General features: G+C 33.3%; 4 protein-coding genes and 2 long non-coding RNA genes across 7 annotated transcripts in view; 2 read left to right on the top strand and 4 right to left on the bottom strand.

The window, feature by feature from the left end:
- LOC111511729 (juvenile hormone esterase) overlaps window positions 1-25,800 on the top strand; it is a 78,887-nt gene that overhangs the window by 10,440 nt on the left and 42,647 nt on the right. For both annotated transcript variants that reach the window (XM_074178027.1, XM_074178023.1), the window contains exon 3: window positions 25,412-25,549. In XM_074178027.1, the coding sequence (XP_074034128.1) occupies window positions 25,412-25,549 (138 nt within the window). The remainder of the gene's footprint in view (window positions 1-25,411; window positions 25,550-25,800) is intronic.
- LOC141483397 (uncharacterized) lies at window positions 371-1,668 on the bottom strand. Its single transcript, XM_074178050.1, has one exon. The coding sequence runs from the start codon at window positions 1,458-1,460 to the stop codon at window positions 936-938; it is 525 nt and encodes a 174-aa protein (XP_074034151.1). The 5' UTR covers window positions 1,461-1,668; the 3' UTR covers window positions 371-935.
- Window positions 1,668-8,963, bottom strand: LOC111511732 (uncharacterized). Its single transcript, XM_074178013.1, has one exon. It carries the CDS (start codon window positions 7,698-7,700, stop codon window positions 5,127-5,129), a length of 2,574 nt encoding a protein of 857 aa, XP_074034114.1. The 5' UTR covers window positions 7,701-8,963; the 3' UTR covers window positions 1,668-5,126.
- LOC141483403 (uncharacterized) lies at window positions 9,133-11,102 on the bottom strand. The gene is made up of 3 exons (XR_012466063.1): window positions 11,052-11,102; window positions 9,896-10,110; window positions 9,133-9,246 (listed from the first exon to the last, which is right to left on the bottom strand). It is a non-coding gene; the product is annotated as an uncharacterized lncRNA (long non-coding RNA).
- LOC141483409 (uncharacterized) lies at window positions 11,101-18,995 on the top strand. The gene is made up of 2 exons (XR_012466067.1): window positions 11,101-15,930; window positions 17,171-18,995. It is a non-coding gene; the product is annotated as an uncharacterized lncRNA (long non-coding RNA).
- LOC111511728 (uncharacterized) lies at window positions 19,324-20,037 on the bottom strand. The gene is made up of 3 exons (XM_074178042.1): window positions 19,845-20,037; window positions 19,698-19,787; window positions 19,324-19,613 (listed from the first exon to the last, which is right to left on the bottom strand). Exons 1-3 carry the CDS (start codon window positions 20,014-20,016, stop codon window positions 19,528-19,530), a joined length of 348 nt encoding a protein of 115 aa, XP_074034143.1. The 5' UTR covers window positions 20,017-20,037; the 3' UTR covers window positions 19,324-19,527.

The raw sequence follows: 25,800 nt of genomic DNA, 5'->3' as shown, positions 1-25,800 counted from the left end.
TGTAAACTCATTACTCAGATTTTATTCTTACAGGAAAACCTCGAATAAACATTTAGCAAAATTGTAAATTGTTCATTTGTTATAGAGAAATCCACTGAAAAATTACTATTTATTTCCTCGTTCACAACAAATATGAACCGCTAAAATAATCGAAGTCAATGCAAATATCACTGAAAAGTTCTACTACTTAATAGCCTTCGTGATAAGTAAGTAAAATGAATCATGCATCTCACCTGAATTCTGTCTCTTACGAACCCTTCGGAAATACGCCGCTGACGGTATACTCTATACTTCTTTGTCGCTCGTCGGCACTGTTTCTGCTGAACAGCTTCGCCTCTCACCTCTCTCCTATTAGGGCACGCAGGTAGATGTTTACAACCAACGCCAACGGTCGACGCGACATTCCAATTCCAACTCAAATTCGTTTCCTTTGATGGTGCCGGTAAACTCTCGGCATCGGCATCCAAAAACACGTCCACATCTGCTACTGGTATGGAATCCATGTCTTATCCCGGACGAGCCCCCAAATTTGTAGACTTAAGTTTTGTATAAGTCTAAAGAAACACATAACAATTGTAGCTGATGTATTTAATTTAACTTTCAAATGCCAAACTCCAGTGGAATCGAGGTGACGTACGATAGGCTGTGTCGTTTCGTCTTTTATCATGAACTATTGGCACAATTATATTCTTCCACGTCGTTGAACAACAATTCGTCTTTTATGAATACGTCTTTCGTCTTCGCGTCTTTACGTCTTACTTTTCTGACCGCCTACCACACAATGCTCGTCTAACTTTTCGCCGGCGTACGCTACCGTCTCCCTTCCCGCTGACACCTAACCCTCAGTATCATAACCAAGACAAGTCAGGGTCGGCGCGCGCCTGTCTCGATCAGCATTTGTAAGTGAAACAATTTTCAAATCAAACTATTGAATCCTACATTCGGCCATCCTGTGCAGAATCCGACTCGGATTCAGACTCATACTCAACCCAAGGTTTCATGAATTCTGCACAAGTTGACGTCTTGATTGGCCCTTCATGAATGCCAACCTTCAAAACATCGTATCTTTCGTTGGGTTTGACTTTAAGAACTTCGTAAGGTCCAAGAAACTTTTTCGCAAGTTTCAACCCTGGTCCGAATTGTGTTCTCTTGATAGCCACTAGGTCTCCTTCTTTGTAGTTTTTTGCCTTCTTCCTTCTCAGGTTGTATGTCCTTCTATTTTCTTCTTGCACTTTCTCTATCTGTTTTCTTGCATTTTCCCTCAATGCATTCCTTTCTTCGTTGAACATTTCTATGATATCTCTCTCTAGTAATTCCTTTAATTTTATGTCTTCTTTATTTCTTAACTTCACTCCAAAGAGCACCTCGGCTGGTGTTGTGTTGATACTCCTTTGATAAGCAGAATTGAGCACTCTTTGTACACGCGGAACGTGTCGATACCATTTTGATGCATCCTCCATACTCAACTTTGTCAAAATTGGTATGAGTATTCTGTTCACCCTCTCAACTTGTCCGTTCCCGCGTGGAACTCCGGTTGTTATCGTCAGGTGATGTATCCCTTCCTCATTGCAATAATTTTCGAATTCTTCTGAAGTGAATGCTGTTCCTTTATCACTTATAATTCTGTTCGGATTACCAAAAATATTTTTTTGCTTTTCCAAACACTCACTCACTCACTTCCCTGGTTGTAGTGGACTTTGTAGGGTACAGCCATGTGAACTTAGAGAAGTCGTCTATGACAACCAGTATATGTTTGTAATTTTTGTTTGTAGATGTCAATGGTCCTATGTGATCTATGTGATGAGTATCTAATGGCCCTTTCTTTGGTAGGACATGCAGGAAACCCTCCTTCTTGCCCTCTTTTCTATTTCCCAGTATACATGGCACACAGCTCCTTATACAATCCTTAATCTTATCTGTCAATCCTTCTATGAAGAATTCCCTTTTCACTACTCCCTTTGTTTTTGTAACTCCAAAGTGACCAATTTCATGGGATCTTCTTATAATTTCATTTTCCATCCCTTCTGGAACTGCAAGTAACTCTCTTCCATTTTTATATTTATAAAGTACTCCATTATTCATGAAATATGAATCATACTCCTCATTTTGCTGCAAAATTTTATTGATGGCATTTTGATAGTTGTCCTTCTCTTGAGCTACTTTCACTCTTTTCAGCAAACAATCTTCCATAATGCTCTCCTGTATAATCATCGTCGTCGGAAATCTACTTAAGGCATCAACATGAGGCATACGGCTACCTTTTCTATGTTCTATCACATATATATATTCCTCTAACAGCAATGCCCATCTGGCAACTCGAGTATTCAGATCTCTTTTATCCATGGTTTTTTGAAATGCCAGACAATCGGTAACGATTTTGAATGGAGATATATCCTGAATTTCTTAACAGCATTGATAACCGCTAAAACTTCCAGCTCATAGCTTGAGTATTTTTCTTCAGCTGGTGTGGTTTTCCTACTCATATAGAAAATTGGATGAAGTCCATTATCCAAGCCAGATTTCTGCAAAAGACAGGCTCCATAACCCTGCTGACTAGCATCAGTGTGTAATTCCAACTCGTAGCCAGGCTGATAAATGTGTAACACAGGTTCGCTACTCAGAAGCTCTTTCAGTCTCTGGAAGGCTTGCTTCTGTGCTTCACGAAACGTGAAGGGCTGTCCATTTCTCAACAGGTCAGATAAGGGTTTAGCTATTAGTGCATAGGAAGAAATGAACTTCCTGAAATATCCTGTTTGTCATATATCTGAATGAAACGACGATTTCTCATAGACTGTCTTTATTTCAGTTCTCAAGTCAATTCCATAAAAAAAAACTATTAGTTTTTGCTTTCGCCAAGGCTGCTATGATTTACTTTGTTTACATGGTGGTATAATATTTTGACCAAGAAATACAATACGTGACATCTCCCTTTTTTTTAAATAAAACAATGAAATTAAAATTTTATAAAAATAACGAAATTAACATTTTCAATAATACATTAGCCTGTCTGGCTTTTCAACTGGTCTACCAGATAATGTTGCTTCTTGATTAGAGTAACAGTAACTACTATTATTAGACAAAGATGAAGATTCAAACTCATCTTGATCAGTTATATCGATATCATTATTGTCAGGTGGTGGATCATTTTGACTTGGCAAAATTTCAATGAATCTTCTATTTCTAACGATATTTGTTCCATCATTTTTTTGTATACCGTATGAGCGTTCTCTAGGTTTGTTTGTTATTTTACCAAACGACCATTTTGATCCTAAATGAGTTTGATATCTAACTTTACTATTTATATTCAAAGGTCTTGAATTTTTACAAGAACGATCATAGTATTGTTTTTGCTTTTGTCTTTGCTGTTCTAATGACTTATTGTAATTTTCAAAATTGATCTTTTATGGTTTCAAATTATGTTCAGTGCTTGGTAATGTATCCCTTAAATTACGAGACATCATCAGTTGAGATGGTGTAAAGCCATTTTTCATGGGAGTGTTTCCTCGAGAAAAACTTGAATCTTTCATAAGATAGGTTTTTTTTCTATATATAGATTGTCCTTAGTAAGGCATTGGAACAGGAGATCAATTCCATTCAATATTGTGGTAATCTTCTGGGTACCCTCCTACTGAACTATGAGTACTTTCCGCATCCTGTTCCCAGGTCTTTGCTCCAATTTTGAGCTTTGATATTTGTTCTCCTAGATCTAGAGAAAACTTGGAGGCAGTATCTTGTTTTAATGATCCTTGTATTTTAACTGGTTTCTTCTCAACTTTAGCAAGGTTATGCCTTTTTATTTGACACACCTTCCTAAAGATTGATTCTAGGCTATTATAATACGCTTGGGTAATATGTGCGGGGTGCATCTGTTTTTGGTAAAGCAGTAAAGCATCATCTTCAATCCCTACCTTGAGAAACCAATCACGATATTCTTCCTCACTGCCATTGATTGCTTTGTAGAAACAATACAAGTCATCATCTGTCAGCTGATCAGAAATCTTCTTACCTATGATAGTGCGATATTTCTTAATATGTTGGGCAACACCTGAGGGGATACCCCTTGAATCCTCTTTTATCAAAGATAAGGGGTCTACCCCCCCAGAGGTTGTCCCAGGAGGGGGTGTCAAGATATCGACGAGGTTCCCGAATTTCAGGTTTAATTCTTTTACAGAGGATAATAAGATCTTTTGACTGTCTTCCATTACTTCCACTCTTTTTCTCAGAATGAGCATTGTTTCCGTTACTCTATATAAGATGATAGGTTGTTAAAATTATCTGTATAAACCTTCTTAGAGTTGCCTCATAATCAAGAATCCTGTCATTCATCACGCAGAACTCTGTCAGGACCTTTTCTTGAAGCATCCCAACCTGGGCTGATATAAAGTCCAGGTTTGCATGATCTAACATAACGTTCTGATGCTCACTGGCCTCTATCATCCTCATGTAATCGTAACAGATCTTATCATTGCCGGAGGGCTCATGTATGGATATATCTGATAGTTCCCGACCGCCAGCCTCAACTTCTTCTTGAGGTGTGGAGGAGGTTCTCATTTCTGATTGATGATCTGAAATCTCTTGGAAGTCATTATCCTCAAATAGGGTCTCAAAACGGAGAGGCCTTCTCTTCTTCCCTTCTGTACTTGGTGATTCTTTTCCAACATTGGTAGTAGCAAAAACTAATAGTTTTTTTTCGGTAAAAAATGATTTTCGAAATTTTTCACAACATTGTCCAATTTATTTTTCTCACTTTCACTTGCAAATGTGAAGGTATTATATATTGACATTCCTTCTTCTCCAATATAGTGAAGAAGTTGGGCAATCTGTACTTTTTCGTCCTTTTTGTTAACCTCTGTAGCCACAAGGTAGTTTTCGAATTTCTGTCGCCACTGCTTCCAATTTTCCGATAAATTACCGGAGAAATTCATAGGTGCAATTCCTCTGTATTCACCCATCTCGTTTCTACTTTCAATTATCTACTTAATTTTCAACTTTAATTTCAATGTATTTCCGACTGCGCCATGTCATATATCTAAATGAAACGACGATTTCTCATAGACTGTCTTTATTTCAGTTCTCAAGTCAATTCCACAAAAAAAAACTATTAGTTTTTGCTTTCGCCAAGGCTGCTATGATTTACTTTGTTTACATGATGGTATAATATTTTGACCAAGAAATACAATACGTGACATTGTTAATCCCAAAAATGATTGGATTTGTTTAATCGTCGTAGGTTCAGGATATCTTTTGATAGCTATGCTTTTCTCTTCTGAAGGTTTTATTTTACCTTCCTCTATCACGAAACCTAAAAATTCTACCCTTCTTTTCAGAAACTCACATTTCTTCTTCTTAATTTCCAATCCGTGATCTTTAGCTACAGCTAAAACGGTTTTCAATCTCTCAAGTCCTTCTTCCTCATTTTTGCTAGGAATGATGATATCATCCATATAAAAGATAACGATATTTTTCAAAGTCAGTGGTCTCAAGATATGGGCAATATATCTTTGAAACACGGCTGGGCTGTTGCAAAGACCGAAAGGACACTTTAAAAATTCGTACTGTCCTTCTGGTGTGATAAAAGAGGTATATTTGATACTACCTTTTTCTATTGGCACATGGAAAAATCCATTTCTCAAATCTATCACGCTGAAAACTTCAGCTCCCTGTAAACGGTCCAAAACATCTTCGATTATGGGTAGGGGAAAACGGTCTTTAACTATCTTCTTGTTGAGTTTACGATAGTCGCAACATATTCGAGTGCTTCCATCTTTTTTCTTGACAAGAACGATCGGACCAGCATATTCTGACGCACTCGGTCGAATTATTCTTTCCTCCAACCATTCTTCTATTTGTCTTCGTACTTCTTCCTTCTCCGGCGTTGCCAATCTCCTAGCTCTTTGGTAAATTGGTTCGTTATCTTTCAAAATAATTTTCATTTCAAATTCCAATTCTACTTTCTTCATTGGTTTATAATCTTCTATCAAGGATCTAACAATTTCTTTTCTCTCTTCTGATTTTATATGACTTAATTTTATGTCTTGGCATTCGTCGTCCACAGCTATTTCCATCAAAAAATTATCTGCCTCCCTTTTCCGTACAGTGATGCCATCTCTTCCTATGCTAACATCCACTTGACTCAGGAGATTGTTTCCAACTATAGCCCTAAAACTAGTTGTACAGGTTGGAATAACGTGCAATTGAAGGTGACACTCCTCTCCGTCTACCGTGACAGTTCGGTTGAATGATCCTAAAGTTTCCACTCTGTTAGTACCTAGGCCTTTCAATGGTACTGTATCTTGATTTAGCGAAATGGTTGAGAAATATTCGTCATAGATATCTTTTCTTATTGCGCTGATATCACTTCCAGTATCAAAAAGTGCTGGTACTTGAACGCCATCTACAACTAATTTGACACAATTTCTTGGAATCAACTCCACAACGTTAACATTGGAAGGCTGTGCTGTGGCACTCGATTTTTTCGGGCATCTGGTGGATAAGTGTCCAAAATTATTACAACGAAAACATTTAACTCCTTTGTCCTTCTCAGGGCATTCTCGCGATTTGTGGCCTTTACCGCCGCAATTGAAACAAGTATTGTCTCTTCCTTTCTCAAAGTCCTTTCTAGAGCTATCCCCTCTTCTATATTCTTCTTTTCTCCAATCTTTCCTGTTTTTATTTGCCTGATTGTCCTGTCCTCTGCTAGCTTTTACTCGTATATACAGCTTCACCTTCTCTTTGAATTCTGTAAAGTCTTTAGCACCGTAGAGAATTATTTTATTTGCTGCATCATCTTCTATACCATCTATGATGTATTGTATAACGACGTCTGCCTCCAAGTTCGCTCGGCTTCCAATTTCCCTCATGGTCAAGACATACTCTTGCACTGACTCTTCCCTCTTTTTTTTTCTTTGCATGAGCAACTTATAAACTTGTGCGCTGCTTGTTCTCGTATCAAACTCATCGATCAATTTGGTTTTCAGTACTCTCCATGATCTGATACCATCCTCTGACTGTATGAACAGTTTGGCTATTCCCTTGAGTGATTTCTTGGCAAAAATCAATTTCTGAAGATCATTCCATCCGGTCAAATCAGCCATCTCCTCGAAGTCCAGGATCCATTTCTTCACAGGATAATCATCCTTACCATCGAATGGTCTTATTGTATCTTCTAGGTCTCTGAAACTCAACGAGAATGGATCTCTTCCGCCCCTGTCCGGATTTTGATTCCTCCTGACGATGCCAATACTTTCAACTGGGCTTCTTTCATATCTTCTACCGTTTCCTGCATGCGTCTCTTCCTCTAGTTCTAAATATTCGTCTTCGTCTTCTGAGGATTCTTCATGTTTTTCTTCATCGCCTTCATTTCCACTATCGATATGAAGGTCATTCATAAAATAGCAAATACGCTGGATAATTTCATTTTGTGAACCCGAGTAATCTAAATTTAATATATTGCAGATCGAGACTAAGTTGGCCAGCCCCAAATTGTCTTTGGTATCTTCCAATATTTTCTTAAAACGTTCAGAATCATGGTCTAAATTGAACCCTCGAAATTCACGGAGTGCTTTTCTTTGTTTTCGCGGTTCTCCTTCATTACCAAAAGCTACCCAATGTAATGCTTTAATCGACTGTAAGCTACAACTCTTAATATTTGATAAAATATTTGGAAAACTACTCAACGTACGCGTATCGCTTCCCGACATTTTGACCAATAGATATTCAAATCACACAAAATACGGGATAAGAGAAACACCGCGTCAATAACTTGGAATAAACGTACACGACAAATATTCATATATATACACTCATGTACTACTTATGTACGAACGGTAATATTTATATAAAAAGGTTCATTGATAACGATTAACTGCATTCAAAAAAGAAACAAGTAAAATACCTATGACGCCGCCTATGTACATGCCCGTACTCAACCCGTACACCTTGATAATTGTACAGATAATTTTTGTGTATGCTAGTAAAAATATTTCAAACAATTATTTAAAATTATTACAACATCTAAATTGTTATTGACATTAACGTATACAAATAATTATTGTAAACTCATTACTCAGATTTTATTCTTACAGGAAAACCTGGAATAAACATTTAGCAAAATTGTAAATTGTTCATTTGTTATAGCGAAATCCACTGAAAAATTACTATTTATTTCCTCGTTCCCAACAAATATGAACCGCTAAAATAATCGAAGTCAATGCAAATATCACTGAAAAGTTCTACTACTTTATAGCCTTCGTGATAAGTAAGTAAAATGAATCATGCATCCCACCTGAATTCTGTCTCTTACGAACCCTTCGGAAATACGCCGCTGACGGAATACTCTATACTTCTTTGTCGCTCGTCGGCACTGTTTCTGCTGAACAGCTTCGCCTCTCGCCTCTCACCTCTCTCCTATTAGGGCACGCAGGTAGATGTTTACAACCAACGCCAACGGTCGACGCGACGTTCCAATTCCAACTCAAATTCGTTTCCCTCGATGGTGCCGGTAAACTCTCGGCATCGGCATCCAAAAACACGTCCACATCTGCTACTGGTATGGAATCGATGTCTTATCCCGGACGAGCCCCCAAATTTGTAGACTTAAGTTTTGTATAAGTCTAAAGAAACACATAACAAATGTAGCTGATGTATTTAATTTAACTTTCAAATGCCAAACTCCAGTGGAATCGAGGTGACGTACAATAGGCTGTGTCGTTTCGTCTTTTATCATGAACTATTGGCACAATTATATTCTTCCACGTCGTTGAACAACAATTCGTCTTTTATGAATACGTCTTTCGTCTTCGCGTCTTTACGTCTTACTTCTCTGACCGCCTACCACACAATGCTCGTCTAACTTTTAGCCGGCGTACGCTACCGTCTCCCTTCCCGCTAACACTTAACCCTCAGTATCGTAACCAAGACAAGTCAGGGTCGGCGAGCGCCTTTCTCGATCAGCATTTGTAAGTGAAACAATTATCAAACTATTGAATCCTACATATATATATATATATATATATATATATATATATATATATATATATATATATATATATATATATAATATTATATATATATATATTTATATATAATATATAAAATATATATTTTTTATATATATATACTAATTTTCAGTATGTTCAGTACACTGTTTTTGTCTTGACAATCTTTGTCTGGCATGTCGGAACCACTCTGATGAAATCATGTCAATCTGTTTTTCTTGAGCGGATGGAAAACTTCTATGGATGATTTCTAAAACAATAGTAATCTGTGTAAATACTCAAGTTGTTTGTTATGATAATTTGGATCAGAAAGTTCATATTGAAAATGTTTTCAATATATTCAAATGTATAGAATAAATTGAAACAATACCTTTTAAGACAACAATTACTGGAGAATTCGATATTCTGTAGTTGTTTCTCAATCCTAACCAGGAGCATTGTACCGCAAATTCATTAGAAAATAGAGTTCTCAATATTCTATTTATATTGTCCTTCGTGTTGGATCCTCCAATTTTGTTAAGGAAAACAAATTTTTTCTTCAATACAAATTATGTATTATTCTTATCTAAACATTGACAATGAAAAGATGAATCCATAATAATGATGTAAGTCATTTATATTGATAAATGATTTTTTGCATTTGAAATTTCCAAAAAAGTAAGTATCTTGTAATATATATTTCATAATAGTGTCTCTACATGTATTTTTCAATGATTATATCACACTATCATGCAACTATTTTTGAAATAAATAATTTATTGAAAATTTGATAAAATGCCAATTAACTAGGCCACTGTTAAGACAAAATGAGTTTTGATTAGTACACTGATTTTGAGTGGAATAATCTGTTTTATACCTGTGAAAGCCTATTGAACAGAAAACTTAGTCTATACACATACCATTAGCATTTTTCCATTTTCTTTTTTTAGACGGTCTTCTACATTCTGTAAATCTTCAATTGTTTCAATAGGAAGATATGCCCTTATCGTTTCCATTTCATTTATTTGCAGGGCAAATGTATTTCATCTTTCCATTATTTTTTATAATTCGATTATTTGAAGTTCTATCAAAGATACTTTTTTTAAATTTTTAAAGATTTCGCAGAGTCGTTTTTCTACAAAAAAAATGTAAACACTCAACATTGAAATTGCATTTGCTACACAAATTCAGGAAAGCTATTTTTTCAATAGCCATGAACACATGTGTCTGCGGTCTGTCCCACATATATATATATACATACATATATACACATATATATATATATATATATAATATTATATATATATATAATATATATATATATATATATATATATATATATATATATATATATATAAATATATATAATATATATATATATATATATATATATATATATATATATATATATATATATATATACATACATATATATATATCAGGATGTTACAACAAAGCAGGTTATGACATATTCATAACTCGATTGAATGTAACTAACCTTACAAGCCCTTGGAAAGTAGAAAATGAAAATGGACCCATAACTTTTTTATCATATACTAGCATTTTTTCACATAAAACCACGAAATCTGTTCAGCCCATCAATATTTTAGGGGGTAATGAACCTCTAAAAACCCTCCAAACTATTATATGTGTTAAAATTAAATTTATATTGAATACCATTGGTTCAATACATCTTTTTTTTAACCTCGTAGCACTCGCATGCAGGCTTTTTTCATTATTCTTCAAAAACTCAATAGTTGGCTGTTCAACACTTGTATTTCCAATGGATAAATAACAAACAGTTGCTTCAACAATGAAATACAGTTGAATGAAGCTTTAGATTATTGTGCACTTTGAGTGTTGACAAAAATTAAACTTCCTGTTACAAAGGTTTATATGTAACTTTTTTTATGTGCACAATTGCATTAAGGCAAGTTATATCCAATCGAGTTATTTTCGACTCCAGAATATGTGGTTCAATTCATGACCTACTCTTAGTGATTATCTTTTAAAAAAGAACTACGAGCAAATAATAATTTATGCCTAATCCAAACACAGTATGTCGGACCAACTCACCAATATTAGTCGGGAGTACAGCTATAGCACAGCCACCCTCTGTATCTGTAAGTTATGTATATAAAACCCTCCTTTATGCTTATTCATCAAATGCTGACTAAGTTATAATAAACTTATAAAAGCTAGCCATCTTGAAAGAGGAGTCAGTTCTGTTAGTACGATTGTCAGAGTAACTTCTGTACAATAAAGTCTGTAAATCTAAATAAAGTCTTTTTAAAAAGTGGTTCCCGTGGCCCGAAACTATAATTGGCGCAGTCGATTGTAGGATAGTGGAAGAAAATCGATCCTGAATTTTCTTCAGTACCAACTGTTTGTCCACTACAAAAAACCAGCTTCGTCCACCAACCACCCACAAAAAGGACCGGATCGTCAGACTCAGCTACTACAGTCCTCCAGGAAAGAATACTGACACACCATCGAGGTAAGTCGAGTTTTCCTACCTGATTCCAAAATTTCCTTAAATCTTTATCGTAAATATTTGTGGAAGTTTCGGAAAAGTGATTATTATAAAAAAAAAACGAAAACAGACATCATTTTCTCTTATAGCAATTGAAATTGGTGACAGGACTATAGAAGTCACGTAGATTAAGAAAGACAATTTAAATACCGATTTAAATTGAAGCAATTAAGTGAAAAACGCCGAATCAAAAATTTCATACATTCAAATCATTTTTCTCTTTCCTCACTCATAGCGAACAATAAATGCATAGTGTTCACTAAATAGTAAAACAAAGAAGCTAAAGAATAACTTGCCGCTACTTATATCATATGCTTAATAGACAGAAAATAATCTATTTATATCATACGCTGATATAAAGAGAGTATCAATTTCACACACACACAACGACGCTTCAGAAATATTCTTGTGATAAACTTCGCAATATTATTACCGTGATTCTTTTCTGAATAAATGAAGAAAGCAAACTTTTATCTTGAATAGACTCGCTGAGCAATCTTTTCCGATAAGATCGCGACAATAACACATGACCGAACCTGAAATTGAAGATTTAGTACAGTCGCTTGTCTCTCTATCCGTTTCAAATATGTCCACCGAAATTAATTATACTTTATTTAAAATTTATTCTGACACCATACCTTTGTATGATGGATCTCCAGACACCCTCGAAATTTTTATAAATGCAATTGACAAATTTCATAATAAATATTATAGCGCTGACGATTCACTAAATCAGTGTATCTTGAGTATTATTATTGGTAAACTCAGAGATAGAGCACAATTATTGATTGGTGCAAGAACAGAATTAAACACATGGATTTTAATAAGAAATGAATTAAGAAATACATTTGGTGATAGACAAAATTTAGATAACCTTGAACAACAACTTTTTACACTTATCCCTAATAGAAACGAACACCCCCTCGATTTTGCGAAAAGAATACAAGTACTGAGAAGTAAATTAATCTTTAAAATTAATTCTATTGCCGCTATAGACCCACAGACTAAAGCGATATATATTCGTCAATATCAATCACAGTCTTTGAAAGTATTTATGAGAAATTTAACTATTAGATTACAAGATAAAGTGATTGTTCAAAAACCAGATAGTCTTGAAGAAGCAATGAATTTAGTTTTGGAAGATGAAAATTTTAGACAAACACAAAATATGGTTTTTCAGAACCGCTCAAGCACTAACGTTCAAAAACAACACCCACCAAAACAAATAAAACCAAATTATAGTAATTTCCCTGTACAAAATTATCCACACTTACAAAATTTTCAACAAACTAACTTTAGAAATCCTACACCTTCTACTAGTCAAATGCCAAATAGACCTTTTAATAATTATCAACAATTTAACCAAAAACCACAATTTCCAAGCCAACCCATAAATATCCAACCTAAACAAGTTCAACATAAATTTTTAACGAATAAACAAGTGTTTGGACCACCCCAAAATGTGTTTAAACCAACAAATAAACCTGATACTAGAATCATTCAACCAATGTCGACTACTTCTAGAAATCCTACGGTTAGTAGATCAAATATGCCTTACCACCCAGCAAATAACCGATCTTTTAGGCAACCCCCAAGACAAACCTTTATAAGTGAAGAACTTTACAACCATAATGATGACAATGAATACGACATGACACTAGGTTACCCCATTAACCAATACCCTGTCGAAGACCAATACCCAATTGAAGACCAACACCCTCCAGATCAATATCAATTAACTGATGAATTAAATGAATATTACTTTACTCCCCAAGAAACGACTGAAATAACTGACTCAAACACTGAATACGAAGACGAAAATTTTTACAAACCGCCTCCGATAAACAAGACGGTATAATAGAACTTTATTCAGGCTCTATAAATGGATTACCTTATATACAAATCCAAAATCCCCCTATTAAACTACTAATTGATACCGGATGTCATACTTCCATGTTAAGACCATCTATTGTAGAAAAATATTATCCAGACAGAATATTCAGAGAACCCTCTCAGTTAAGAACTTCATTAGGTGAAAAAGAAATTCAATATAAAGCTATTATTCCAGCTTTTGAAGAATTTCAAAGCAACTATGAAACGGAATATATTTTATTCCAATTTCATGAATTTTTTGATGGAATTTTAGGTTTAAAAGAACTTAAAAATCTTGACTTAAATATCGATTTTAGCAATCAAATCTTAAGAAATGAAATTGTACAAATCCCTTTCTACTATAGACAGCCTCACGAAACTTCTTTTACTATCGAAATACCACCATATGAAACTTTAATAAAGAAATACCCTGTCGATATCAGTGAAGGAGAAATAATAATTCCAGAGGGATTTATTGATAAACTATACGTACCTGAAACAATAACTTATGCCAAAAATTATCGCGCAACTTTCGAAATTTTTAATAAAACTAATAAAACTATCTCTATAACAATGAATGAACCGTTCCCATCCAACCAAATAAATAAAGAACAATTTGAATTTTATAATATTGAACAAGCCTTACCTGAAAATTATAATAATAATTCCATAACTGATATAACAAGTAAAATTAGGACCGACCATATGAACACGGAAGAAAAAAACGCAATTTTAACAGTTTGCAAAGAATTTTTAGACATATTTCATGATGAGAATACTAAACTTTCTTTCACAAACAAAATAAAACATGAAATTAAAACGACAGACGAAATACCAGTACACACTAAATCCTATCGGTTTCCTCATTGCCATAAAGAAGAAGTAAATAAACAAATAGAAAAAATGTTGAATGACGGAATAATACGACCATCATCATCAGCTTGGAGTAGCCCTATTTGGATTGTACCGAAGAAAGCGGACGCCTCAGGAAAGAAAAAATGGAGAATTGTCGTTGATTATAGGAAGTTGAACGAAAAAACGATTGATGACCGATACCCCATTCCTAATATCGAGGACATACTGGATAAACTAGGGAAATGTAACTACTTCACTACCCTAGATTTAACTTCAGGATTTCACCAAATAGAGATGGAAGAAAATTCTATTGACAAAACAGCCTTCAACGTAGAACACGGCCATTACGAATATGTCAGAATGCCGTTTGGATTAAAGAACGCTCCAGCGACGTTTCAACGAGTTATGGATTACGTTTTGAAAGACCTAAGAAACAAAATATGTCTCGTCTATATGGACGATATAATAATTTTTTCGACCTCCCTTCAGGAACACATCTCTAATCTAAAGCAAGTCTTTAAAGTATTAAGAGAAGCTAAATTGAAAGTACAATTGGACAAATCGGAATTCTTAAAACAAAATGTAGAATTTTTAGGACATATTGTAACACCCCACGGTATAAAACCCAATCCGAATAAAATAAAAGCAATCCAAAATTTTCCCATACCAACTACTGCTAGAGATATTAAATCATTCCTCGGTTTGCTAGGATATTATAGAAAATTTATTAAAGATTTCGCGCAATTAACAAAACCGCTAACTCAATGTCTAAAAAAAGGAGAGAAAATCCTTCATTCTGCCGAATTCCTAGAAACCTTCGAAAAATGTAAACAAGTTTTAACTAATGAACCTCTTCTTCAACATCCCGATTTTAGTAAACCTTTTATCTTGACAACCGATGCTTCTAACGTAGCAATTGGAGCTGTGTTATCACAAGGCCCTCTAGGTAAAGATAAACCCATCGCGTATGCCTCAAGAACTCTAAATCCCGCAGAACAAAATTATTCAACTATAGAAAAGGAATTATTGGCAATTGTCAATTTTACCAAATACTTTAGACCTTACCTTTTTGGTAGAAAATTTACGATTGTTACCGATCATAAACCACTCCAATGGTTATTCAATTTAAAAGACCCCTCTTCAAAATTAGTAAGATGGCGCCTAAGATTAGAAGAGTATGAATATAACATCATACATAGAAAAGGAAAAAAGAATTCTGTTGCTGATGCCCTATCCAGAATTGAACTACATCCATTAGAAAATTATTCTTTACTAGGAAATTTCGATACGGAAGAAGATCGTTTAGAAGATTTCGCAGAATATTGCGTAGATGAAAACGATAACCCTGAGATTGATGAAATTGCCAAAATAGTGCAAGAAATAGATGAACTCGCCAATGAAGAAGTCGAAAAACATCAACCAAGAGAAGAATCCCAACCCGAAAATTACCACACAGGACATTTTCAACCAGCTAAAGAAAAACAAAAATTCTCAGAGGAAAAGAAGATTAAAATACTTTCAGACATAATAGTCGTACCAGCCCAACAAGAAGAACCGAAAATAAAACACTCAAATGAAACACAACATTCTTCGCAAGAAGACCCAATTTTAGAAATCCCAATATCAGAGCAACCATTAAATAAATTTAAAAATCAAATATTCTTAATTCAAAGTAACGACATAATTTCACCAAAAGTAAGTATAACTAAACCCTTTGATAAGACACGTTTAAAAATCGTAATATCTAATAGAAACATTGAAAACGATATAGTTAAAATCTTTTTAGAATATTTAAAACCTAATACTGTTTATGGTATAATATTTCAAGAGGAACTAAAGAATGTAATAATTCCGATAATCCAAAAACATTTTAGAAACTCAGCCTTTAAACTTGTTCAAAGTAATATACTATTGAAAGACATTTTGAAGAAAAATGAACAACGAGAAAAAATTAAATACCATCATGAAACAAAAACTACACATAGAGGCATAAATGAAACAAAACTGTCTCTATCAAAAGTATACTATTGGCCTAATATGATTCAAGACATAACAAACTACGTAAATACATGCGTAACATGTCAAAAATCAAAATACGAAAGGCACCCTAATGTCATAAAATTTAACCCAACACCAATTGGAGAATACCCGTTTGAACATATTTATGTTGATGTTCTATCACTTGATAGACTAAAATTCCTAACAATTATTGACAGCTTTTCGCGCTTTGCACAAGCATACCCCATACAACTAAATGCGACAGACATCTTAGATGGTTTATTAAAATTCATATCCCATTACGGTATTCCAAATAAAATAACTTGCGATTCTGGCACAGAATTTAAAAATAACTTGATTGAAGATTTTTGCAAACTTCATAAAATTATGTTGCATTACATCACCCCAAAAAACCCGAACAGTAATAGTCCGGTAGAACGTTTTCATTCTACTCTAATTGAGGAAATACGAACTTTAAAATTAGAATTTCCTAATCGACCAATAACAAAACAAATGTTGTATGCGATTCTAGGATATAATAATACTGTCCATTCCGCAACTAAATTCACACCCTTTCAAATTATTAAAGGTAATGTAGAACACCAGAGTCCTTATGATGTAACGTTAGAAAAGATAACCTCAAACTATATAGAAAAACATTCAAGAAATATGAAAATATTAAAAGAAATAGTAGAACAAAACAATGAAAAAGCCAAGAACCTATCTAAAGTAAATTCCAACAGAAATGATCCCCCAGAAATTGAAATTGATAAAAATACTTTTCTTAAAGAAACTCCTCGAAATAAATTATCGCCCTTATATAAGGAAATTCAACCAAAAAAAGATAGTAACTTCAAAATTGAAACTTCTAAATCAAAATACCATAAAAGTAAGTTAAAGCCACAAAGAAAAATCATTAAGAAACAAATTGTTTCAGATGACAACGTTATACCTTCTACTTCTCGGAATCCTTGCGACGACAGGACAAGACATAATAATGACGAGGATAAATAACCCTATCCTTCCCTTTTCCCTTGGAAAAGCAAGATCCACTACACAAAAACATACGTTTATAAAATACATTGACTTAAAACAATTTGATTCTCCCCTAAACATCTTAAATAATAATACAAAAACAATCGCAGAATTTATCTTGATCAAAGACCCTTTATACCCACAACTACACCACATGTATAATCATCTGAATTATTTGCTAGACACAATCAAAGTGAAATTAATCAATATTAAACCTCAAGAAAATAATCGATCGAAAAGGGCACTTATTAATATAGTAGGCAGAACAAGTAAATGGCTCTTTGGTACTTTAGATGATGAAGATGCAGAAAAATATAATAAAGCAATTTTCACTTTGGAAAAGAATCAGAACATGCTTCACCATGATTTAGAAAATTACCTAACTATCACAAGAAAATTTATGAATGAAACTACGAATAGCTTACAGCAGATTGTTAAAAACCAACAATTAATTGACGAACAAATAAAAAGTATTGTCTTAAATTTGAATAAGTTCACGCTATTCTTAAGACTTCAAAATTCTCTTGATACAATGATAATAGATTGTCAAATTATATTATCAATACTTAATAACATTGAAGATTCAATTTTATTTGCAGAATTAAACATCATTCATAGCACGATATTACCATTATCTGATATCGAAGAATTATTAAAAATAATGTCAAACCTTTACAAAGGCAGTTTACCAAACTTTAAAAACATTCAGTCGTATAATAAATTACTAAAAATTGAAATTAATTATAAAAATGGAATTATTATATTTGCAATTCATTTTCCGATACTTCTTGAAAATGTTTATGATTACTTCCATTTGTTCCCAATTCCAATACTCAACCAAGCTATCGTTCCTTTAAAACCCTATATAATTCTTAACTCGACTTACCATCATTATGAAGATGAACCCTGTACGAGAATTGAAAATACCTGCATATACCATGTTGACAACCAAATTTCAAAAGAAGATTGTTTACCGAAATTACTAATTGGTAAAACCGATCATCAATGCCAGACGATTCAAATTCAATTAGACCAGGACATAATAGAACCTGTCAACGATGCCTACATGATTATTATCCCCATTGATAAGATCATGATTGAGAAAAATTGTAAGGAGCATGGATACGAAAATATCAGACAACCACAGTTGATCCATATCCCACATAAATGTAACCTCACTGTTAGAGGCGAAGTTTATTCCAACGACGCCACTTCCGTTCAAGGAAACCCTCTACAGTTACCCGAAATAGATACTATTCAGCTACATCCTGAGAATAACCCTATGAAAGTTCCTGAAAGAGTAAACCTCGACGAACTAACCCGACTTCAGGACCTTGCTGAAAAAACCCAATTACATCGACTAGAAGCCTTAGAAGAAGACAGCACTTCTTATACTTTAATGTATATTTGTATATTCATAGTTATAATACTTATTACATATTTTATTTTATATTCCAAATATAAGAACAAATTCAAATGTTTTAAAAGGAAAAATAAACAAGAAAATATTCATTTAGAAAATGTTGATGAAAATAATGTTAACGTATTATTTTCATCTTAGGGATGGAGGAGTTATGTATATAAAACCCTCCTTTATGCTTATTCATCAAATGCTGACTAAGTTATAATAAACTTATAAAAGCTAGCCATCTTGAAGGAGGAGTCAGTTCTGTTAGTACGATTGTCAGAGTAACTTCTGTACAATAAAGTCTGTAAATCTAAATAAAGTCTTTTTAAAAAGTGGTTCCCGTGGCCCGAAACTATAATTTGTAACTAAATGAGTATTGATCTTCAATTGTAAGTAATATTCTTATTACAGTAAGTTAAATACAAACTAACTTGGTTTTCTTCTGCAAAATAGAGTCATTTTCTGAGAGTCCTTACCTTCAATTATCATTTCCATTCCTCAAATATTTTGGTAAATTTTTACATTTTGAAGATTATTTACAGTATTAAGAAAATGGGTGGGCAATTCATGATTTCTTGAATTTTTTGAAAAATGTTGAAAATATTAAATTAATATCTTACCTCCAGTACTTTCCAATACTACTGATTCATATTCTTCATTCTCAGATCCTGAAATGTGAGACAGTTTTGAAATTTTATTGAGAGATATTATTTCAATATTCTAAACAGTCGACAAACGTTATAGCAGCTTCCTAGGTAACAACAGTGTCCATTGTCGAATAATTGGGAATACAGTGCTATAAGGTGGACTTGCATTTTGCGATCAAAATTACATAATATTGCCTAATTTATTCATTTAACTTCAACTACTACAGACGGTGAGATATTATCTGGTCGACTTGCGGATGATTCGCTGACTAATGCGATACCAATACTTTCTAGAATAAAAAATTGGCTGATTCAGAAAAAACTGGTCAATTTTTTTCACATAAGACTTTGGACCTCAATGACAGTTTCTTTACCTGTTTCATGCAATTTATCTAGTTTTTCCAATGTCCCATTTTCATTTAGATTATATATCCCATCTGGAACAGTAGGTAGTGGTGGGAGTTCTGAAAATTAAATTTTTTATTTTATTTTCATTTTCTATCATTTTATAAAATAATTACTAAGTCTTCTGCCTTCATTCTCATCAGAGCTCGTATCTTCATACTTTTTATTTGTTTTTTTGTATCTTGAACCCCTCCCTTTATCCTCTGACGGACTAGAATGATAGTTGGAGTCCTCAACTGCTTTTCTGGCTGAAGCCAGACTATCTGCAAAAATAAAAACTAATATCATTTAACTATTGACTGCAAAAAAGCAAATATTTACAAAGCCTGAAACTGATTATTTTTCATAATCATTCTTTTTGAATTATCCCATTAACGGCCAAGACATTAGAAATTTGTAATTTAGAAAAAATATTTATTGTGGCACGTTTAGAATTCTCAAAAAAAGAACGATTCGTCATTAAAAAAAATATAAACTCACAGTATTGAAAAAAACAGGTGGGTGCGTAAGCGCACCTTTGGCCAAAAATGGTTAAAATAATCGAATGAAAAAAAATAGAGTAAGTGTCCTATTTCTTCATATGATAATTTTCGAAACAATCTGAGTGCACATGCACTTTGCATTTCCTACATAAATATATGGTGGTACTTTTACAAAATCAACATGTTGTTCTTGCACTGTTGGGTATGTCTAATTATCACATGCCCGAAATTATCAAAGCTTATATCATCTGGTAGAACTGATTTACATGGTCTTCCGTATAATGGGTTGGATTCGGCACCATTCGAGGTTTCATTGGTATTACTTGATTGCCCACTACATTTTAGTAGACTTATTAGCAGTTGAGAACGAAACTCCAATTGTGATATTCTGGATTCATTCACAATTCTATGAATTTTCCAACTATTCACAACCATACTGTCGATCATATTAGTGAACAACGGCCACCACCACTTTTGTCCTATTATCCTAATTCGATAGTTGGTAATGCCATTGTCATGGAGGTCTACTCCTCCCATATATTTATTATACTGGTGTATAACATTTGGCTGGGGTATAAAAATCTCTTTATGTTCTTTTCGATTGTAGTGTTTTGCTTGAACAAGAAGAAGAACTTCATACGTATTGGTCATCACAGTTACAACAGAATTGTCATTCTATCGCACAACTAGAACTCCGAGGATGGGATCGAAAGCATAAGTGTAAAAACCTCTTTTATTTTTAACCATTTTTTTACTATCTTCAACGGGTCACTCAGCAGTGCGATTTTCCCTCACTGTTCCTGTTGTGAAAAATCTTCACTCACAAAAAGAATTCCGCCGGCACATAAACGACATCAATCGAATCATAATTTTGATAATCCAACTCTCCCTCTAATAAAGCACTCAACTCTTGCGTCGTCAGTGCCCTCTTCATTTTCCATTTCGAAAACGGACTACAAGAATAAATAATGATAATGAAATACCAAAATCTACGCCCGAGTTATGATTCTTACCTCATTGTGACAATTTTTTATAAAAATTACAAGAAATTTTCTCTGCTGATACTGATTCGCACTGAAATAAACTCAATCAAGGCTAATCATCAACTGACCATCGTATCCTCATATTCCTAAACTTGTCAAAACTCGCATACTAGTGCACAAATACATGCAAAAATGTACGACATCCGAAAATGAATTTATCATTTTATATTCAGTATCGAAAAAAATTGATTTTATTAGAGAATTACCAGAACGGTCAATTTATAACATTTTCAAATTCATTTCAGAAATTGAAAAAATCATGTTTTGGATTGAATGAAAATATTTTTATATTTTCTGGATCATTATTATGAATATTCATCAGAATAAACATAAATAATATTGATCCAAACCCCAAAAAAAAAGTGTATAGAAAAGTTGCGTTGACGCACCTTTGGCGGTTAATGGGTTAATAGAGAAAATGGAACTCAAGTAAAAACATCACAGTAACAACTGAAACATACCACAAAAACGTTCCACTGAAATTTTCTTCTAGGGGACAATTATAACCCTGCAAATCAGACTAATATATTGAGAAAGAGAGATGAATACAATACAAAGACTCCTCCTATATACCGTAATACCCTTCTCGATGTCCGTTTCAGCAAAAGAAGAGTTGTTTATTGATCCTAACCAGAAGCATTGCCGACAAATTCATCATAAAAAAAAACCAAAGAATTAGTTATGAATAGTATATTATTCTTATTCAAGTATTGACGAGAATAAGCTAGAAAACAAAAATATCGGTATGAATATATAAAAATGGGTGTATATGATTCACCCTCTGATTTCTAAAAGACCAACATTGATAGTATCAAGAAACCATTATATATGTCACAGTTAACTGACAAATATTATTTTGAGTTGAAGTTATCTGCTGATGTGTTTGGTTAGAGAAGAAACCAATACGAAAATTGTTTCAAAATGGTTGACAATGTTTCTTGGTAAATGTTGAAGTTGAAACTTCCATTGTCAAGTTACTTGACAAAAAATATGAAACTGTTTTCCCTACAGCTAACTTTAATTTAATAAAAAAACAACATATAAAATGAAACAAAAATAACAAAATATCCTAGACTACTCACAAATTAAAATTTTATGTTAGTGTGAATCAATGGGATAATAAAACTTTCCTTCTCAGAATTTGAAATATCCAAAGTTTTCAAACATTTTCTATGGACATCTTTCACCGTGACAGTTTCAATAATTTTACTCATTAATGAATCTTCAGTACAAAATATTTTGAAGTAAGTTAGTGAATCACAAGGTGATTTAAAAAAAAGGCCCAGAAACAGTATATTTTCTTGTTTACAATGTGATAATATTGTTATGAAAAGATATAATCACATGAAAAATTGCATATAATTTTCAAAACTGAAAGCACTGAAATTGTCTAAAGGTCCAAAATTTTTAACATCATCTGAAATATGAATTAAATTATGAATATTGTAGGTTACAAACTGTTCACCATATATGATTGAATAACAACGCATAAACCATCGTAGCAAAGAATTACCGAAGGAATTCAATTTTAAACAAAGAGTATCATCAGATAATATTCGTACCGCAATACTCAAAGACAAAAAATGTTTATATTTCTCAGCATCTAATATGTTTTTTAGTACAATAGGCCCTGTATATAACAAAAACTGTCTGTAGCTTTCCAACGATCTATTTCTTCGATATCCCTTGGTTCTCTTGAAAATTCTTCAGTTATGTATGGTTTCATTAACTTGATTCTGAATGAGACAATTTCTAATTGTTCAGATCTCAATCGAACATCTTTCCTCCCCTTTACCCAAAAGTGAATTATTCGTTTAGTAACTCCTATGTATATAAGATGCATGGTATCTACAGGTACTTGGGAAACTAAGCCTATATCTAGCTTTTCTAGTTCCGACACCATTTTATGAAAACCTGGTTGACTTTTATTCCTGAATGACTCATTGGTTCGCAGCTTCGCATCCTGAACAGAAAATGTCATGCGGTTATCAATACTCTCTCCTTCCTGCTCACACTTCGAACATCCTAAAACGTGCATTATGACATTTTGTTCCAGTAATGTATGCTCTGGCAGGTGCATCACAAATGGAAGCATTGAAAAATACTGTCACGTGGGTGTTATTTACATGTATTCCATTTTCCATGATATCTTTCAATTCAGTAACAAAGGGTTTCAAATACTCATCAACACAAATTGGTTTACTGTACCCATGAAAGACCCATTAGTTCTTTTGGTTAAAGGTAATCCATCAACATTCACATTGAATTTAATATCATTAGGAATTACTCTGTAATGCTTTAACTACCTTCCTAAATTTTCTTTGATACCAAAATGAACAAATTCACCTCCGTTACTTTTGATAATTCCATCATTGAATCTAGGTGTTTTAAGTAAACTTCTAGCATCACAATTTAGCTTTTCAAAAGACTTAATATTTTTCAAAATCTTGAGCAAACTGCTTGCTGCAGATAATGAAATATTAAATGTTACTACCCACTGAGTCAAATTGATTTTAAGATTTTCCAATTCATTCAGCTTATCATCAAAGCAATATGCTGTTGAAGAAGCTGGTGAGGACTCGGTCTACATTTTCATGTGACACAAATGAATCAGACATATTCATAGTATCTCCCAAAATATTATCAGGCATATCAGAAGCACTTTCCTCAACAGAATGCATTTCTGGAGAAGAAATAAATCTATGTATATCTGTGGAAACTTTAGAATCATTTATTTCTGAACCTAAAGAACATGCATCATTTCCACCATCAGAACAGTTCTGCAATACCCGGCGTCGTTTCTGGCGGGAGCCCAGCGAAAAAACGTATTTTCTTCTAGAAATTGTTATTTTAACTATAAGCAATACCTTATACCTGTTTTCCTATTGACAGGGACCAATATTTCTTTGTGAACGAAAATGAAGTAAAATTTTGGAAACGACATCAGCAGGTAACACCATAGACACTTCACAACCAAGGAACACTAATATTATTTCAACTAGACGCAAAGAAATGGTTCTGAATAATGCATATTACTATACTCTTTATACAATGATAATACGGAGATAAATATATTATTGATATAAGTATCGCATGAACATTATTTTGTGGTTTGCAAAATCGTGAATGAAGTATTTCTGAAAATTTGTTGCTGAGCTAAAAATAAGCAGTAATACTTCATTTTCATGATGGGAGGACTCTATATTGATAATTCTGCTGTTTATTCACGTAAACATTATTGTGTTTTTACAATGTTAGCAAATGCTTGTAAATAATAAACAGTAGCCATATATATTATAAATTTTTATAAATTTTTGCTGTACCCAAGGGTATGTCGCAACAACATATGCAATATTACAGTACTCTCATATAAAATATTGCATGTATCCGGGATATAATGTGTTGCACGTACATGTGCTATAGCCTGAAGTATATCACATTTTGATATCACAGCTATGTACATTTTATATATTATTTAAAATGTAATTTTGTTCACCTGAACAGTACGTACCTGCGAGGTTTAAGTTACTCATGTGTTAACTGGGATATTATGTTGATGGATCCAAACATGCTCTGCTATTTTTGATTTATATAATATTAGACAATAGAAGTCCGAACTAATAAAATTCATCATGAAACATTGTCAATCACGTTCAAACAACACAGTATCATGTTCTGCAACTTCAAAATAGCGTCATTCATTGTGGTTTACAGGTTTTTTTCAATATTTAAAAAAAGTTCTGTTTTTTTGAGATACTCCTTTAATCAAATGGAATTATTATTCATTGAATAAAAAATGTATTCTGTATTTGAATGAAATCAACAATTTGCCTCTGTTTCTTAAAAATATGACACAGTATTACGTTCTGCAGCTTTTGAATTGGCATCATTTATTGTAATCGATTGTTTTCCAGGATATTATTTGAAATATTATTTTATCCAAACAAGAAATAATTATTGATAATGGTTTCTGGAAAAACTTGTTGAAATTCTCAAGAGCAATTTTGACGGCCACTGATCGCTATCGTTTCAGTAGTTTCTGAATTATATTCCAAATAAACCATAAAATGTAGTGAAAGTAAAAAAAGGTTTCTCTTAATTTGATATGGAATGATAAAAATTTGGTTAGCTGATACTGTCATTATTTCAATATTTCAGCTTCCTAAGAAAGTTCAACCCTGGAATGGAATACTGGATACCACGAAGAACACAAGAATATGTTATCAAATGATTTCCAAATATAGCAATCTTGAAATCAAGGAAGATTGTTTGTATATGAATATTTATACACCGGTGGTGAGTGATTATTGAAATACAATATTCTCACAAGTATATTCTTCGAATATCTATTTCTATGTATATATTTCCTGTATGTACATAGAGAAAAAACACAAATTACAGGTAGTTTATCATAGGAACAATAACAGGTAGTAGTTAGGTAATACTAACGGGTAGTCGAAAGGCCACTAGCATATAAAAATAGTAGTGAAATTTAGTCAGGGGATCACTACCCCTGAGGACGCTAACTTAGTTGGCGAAACGCGCGT

Source organism: Leptinotarsa decemlineata, unplaced genomic scaffold (genome assembly GCF_025532065.1).
Source record: "Leptinotarsa decemlineata unplaced genomic scaffold, Ldec_3_MD MMD2_P_RNA_scaffold_14, whole genome shotgun sequence".
Taxonomy (NCBI): Eukaryota; Metazoa; Arthropoda; class Insecta; order Coleoptera; family Chrysomelidae; genus Leptinotarsa; species Leptinotarsa decemlineata.
This window is presented reverse-complemented; position numbering and strand designations above follow the sequence as displayed.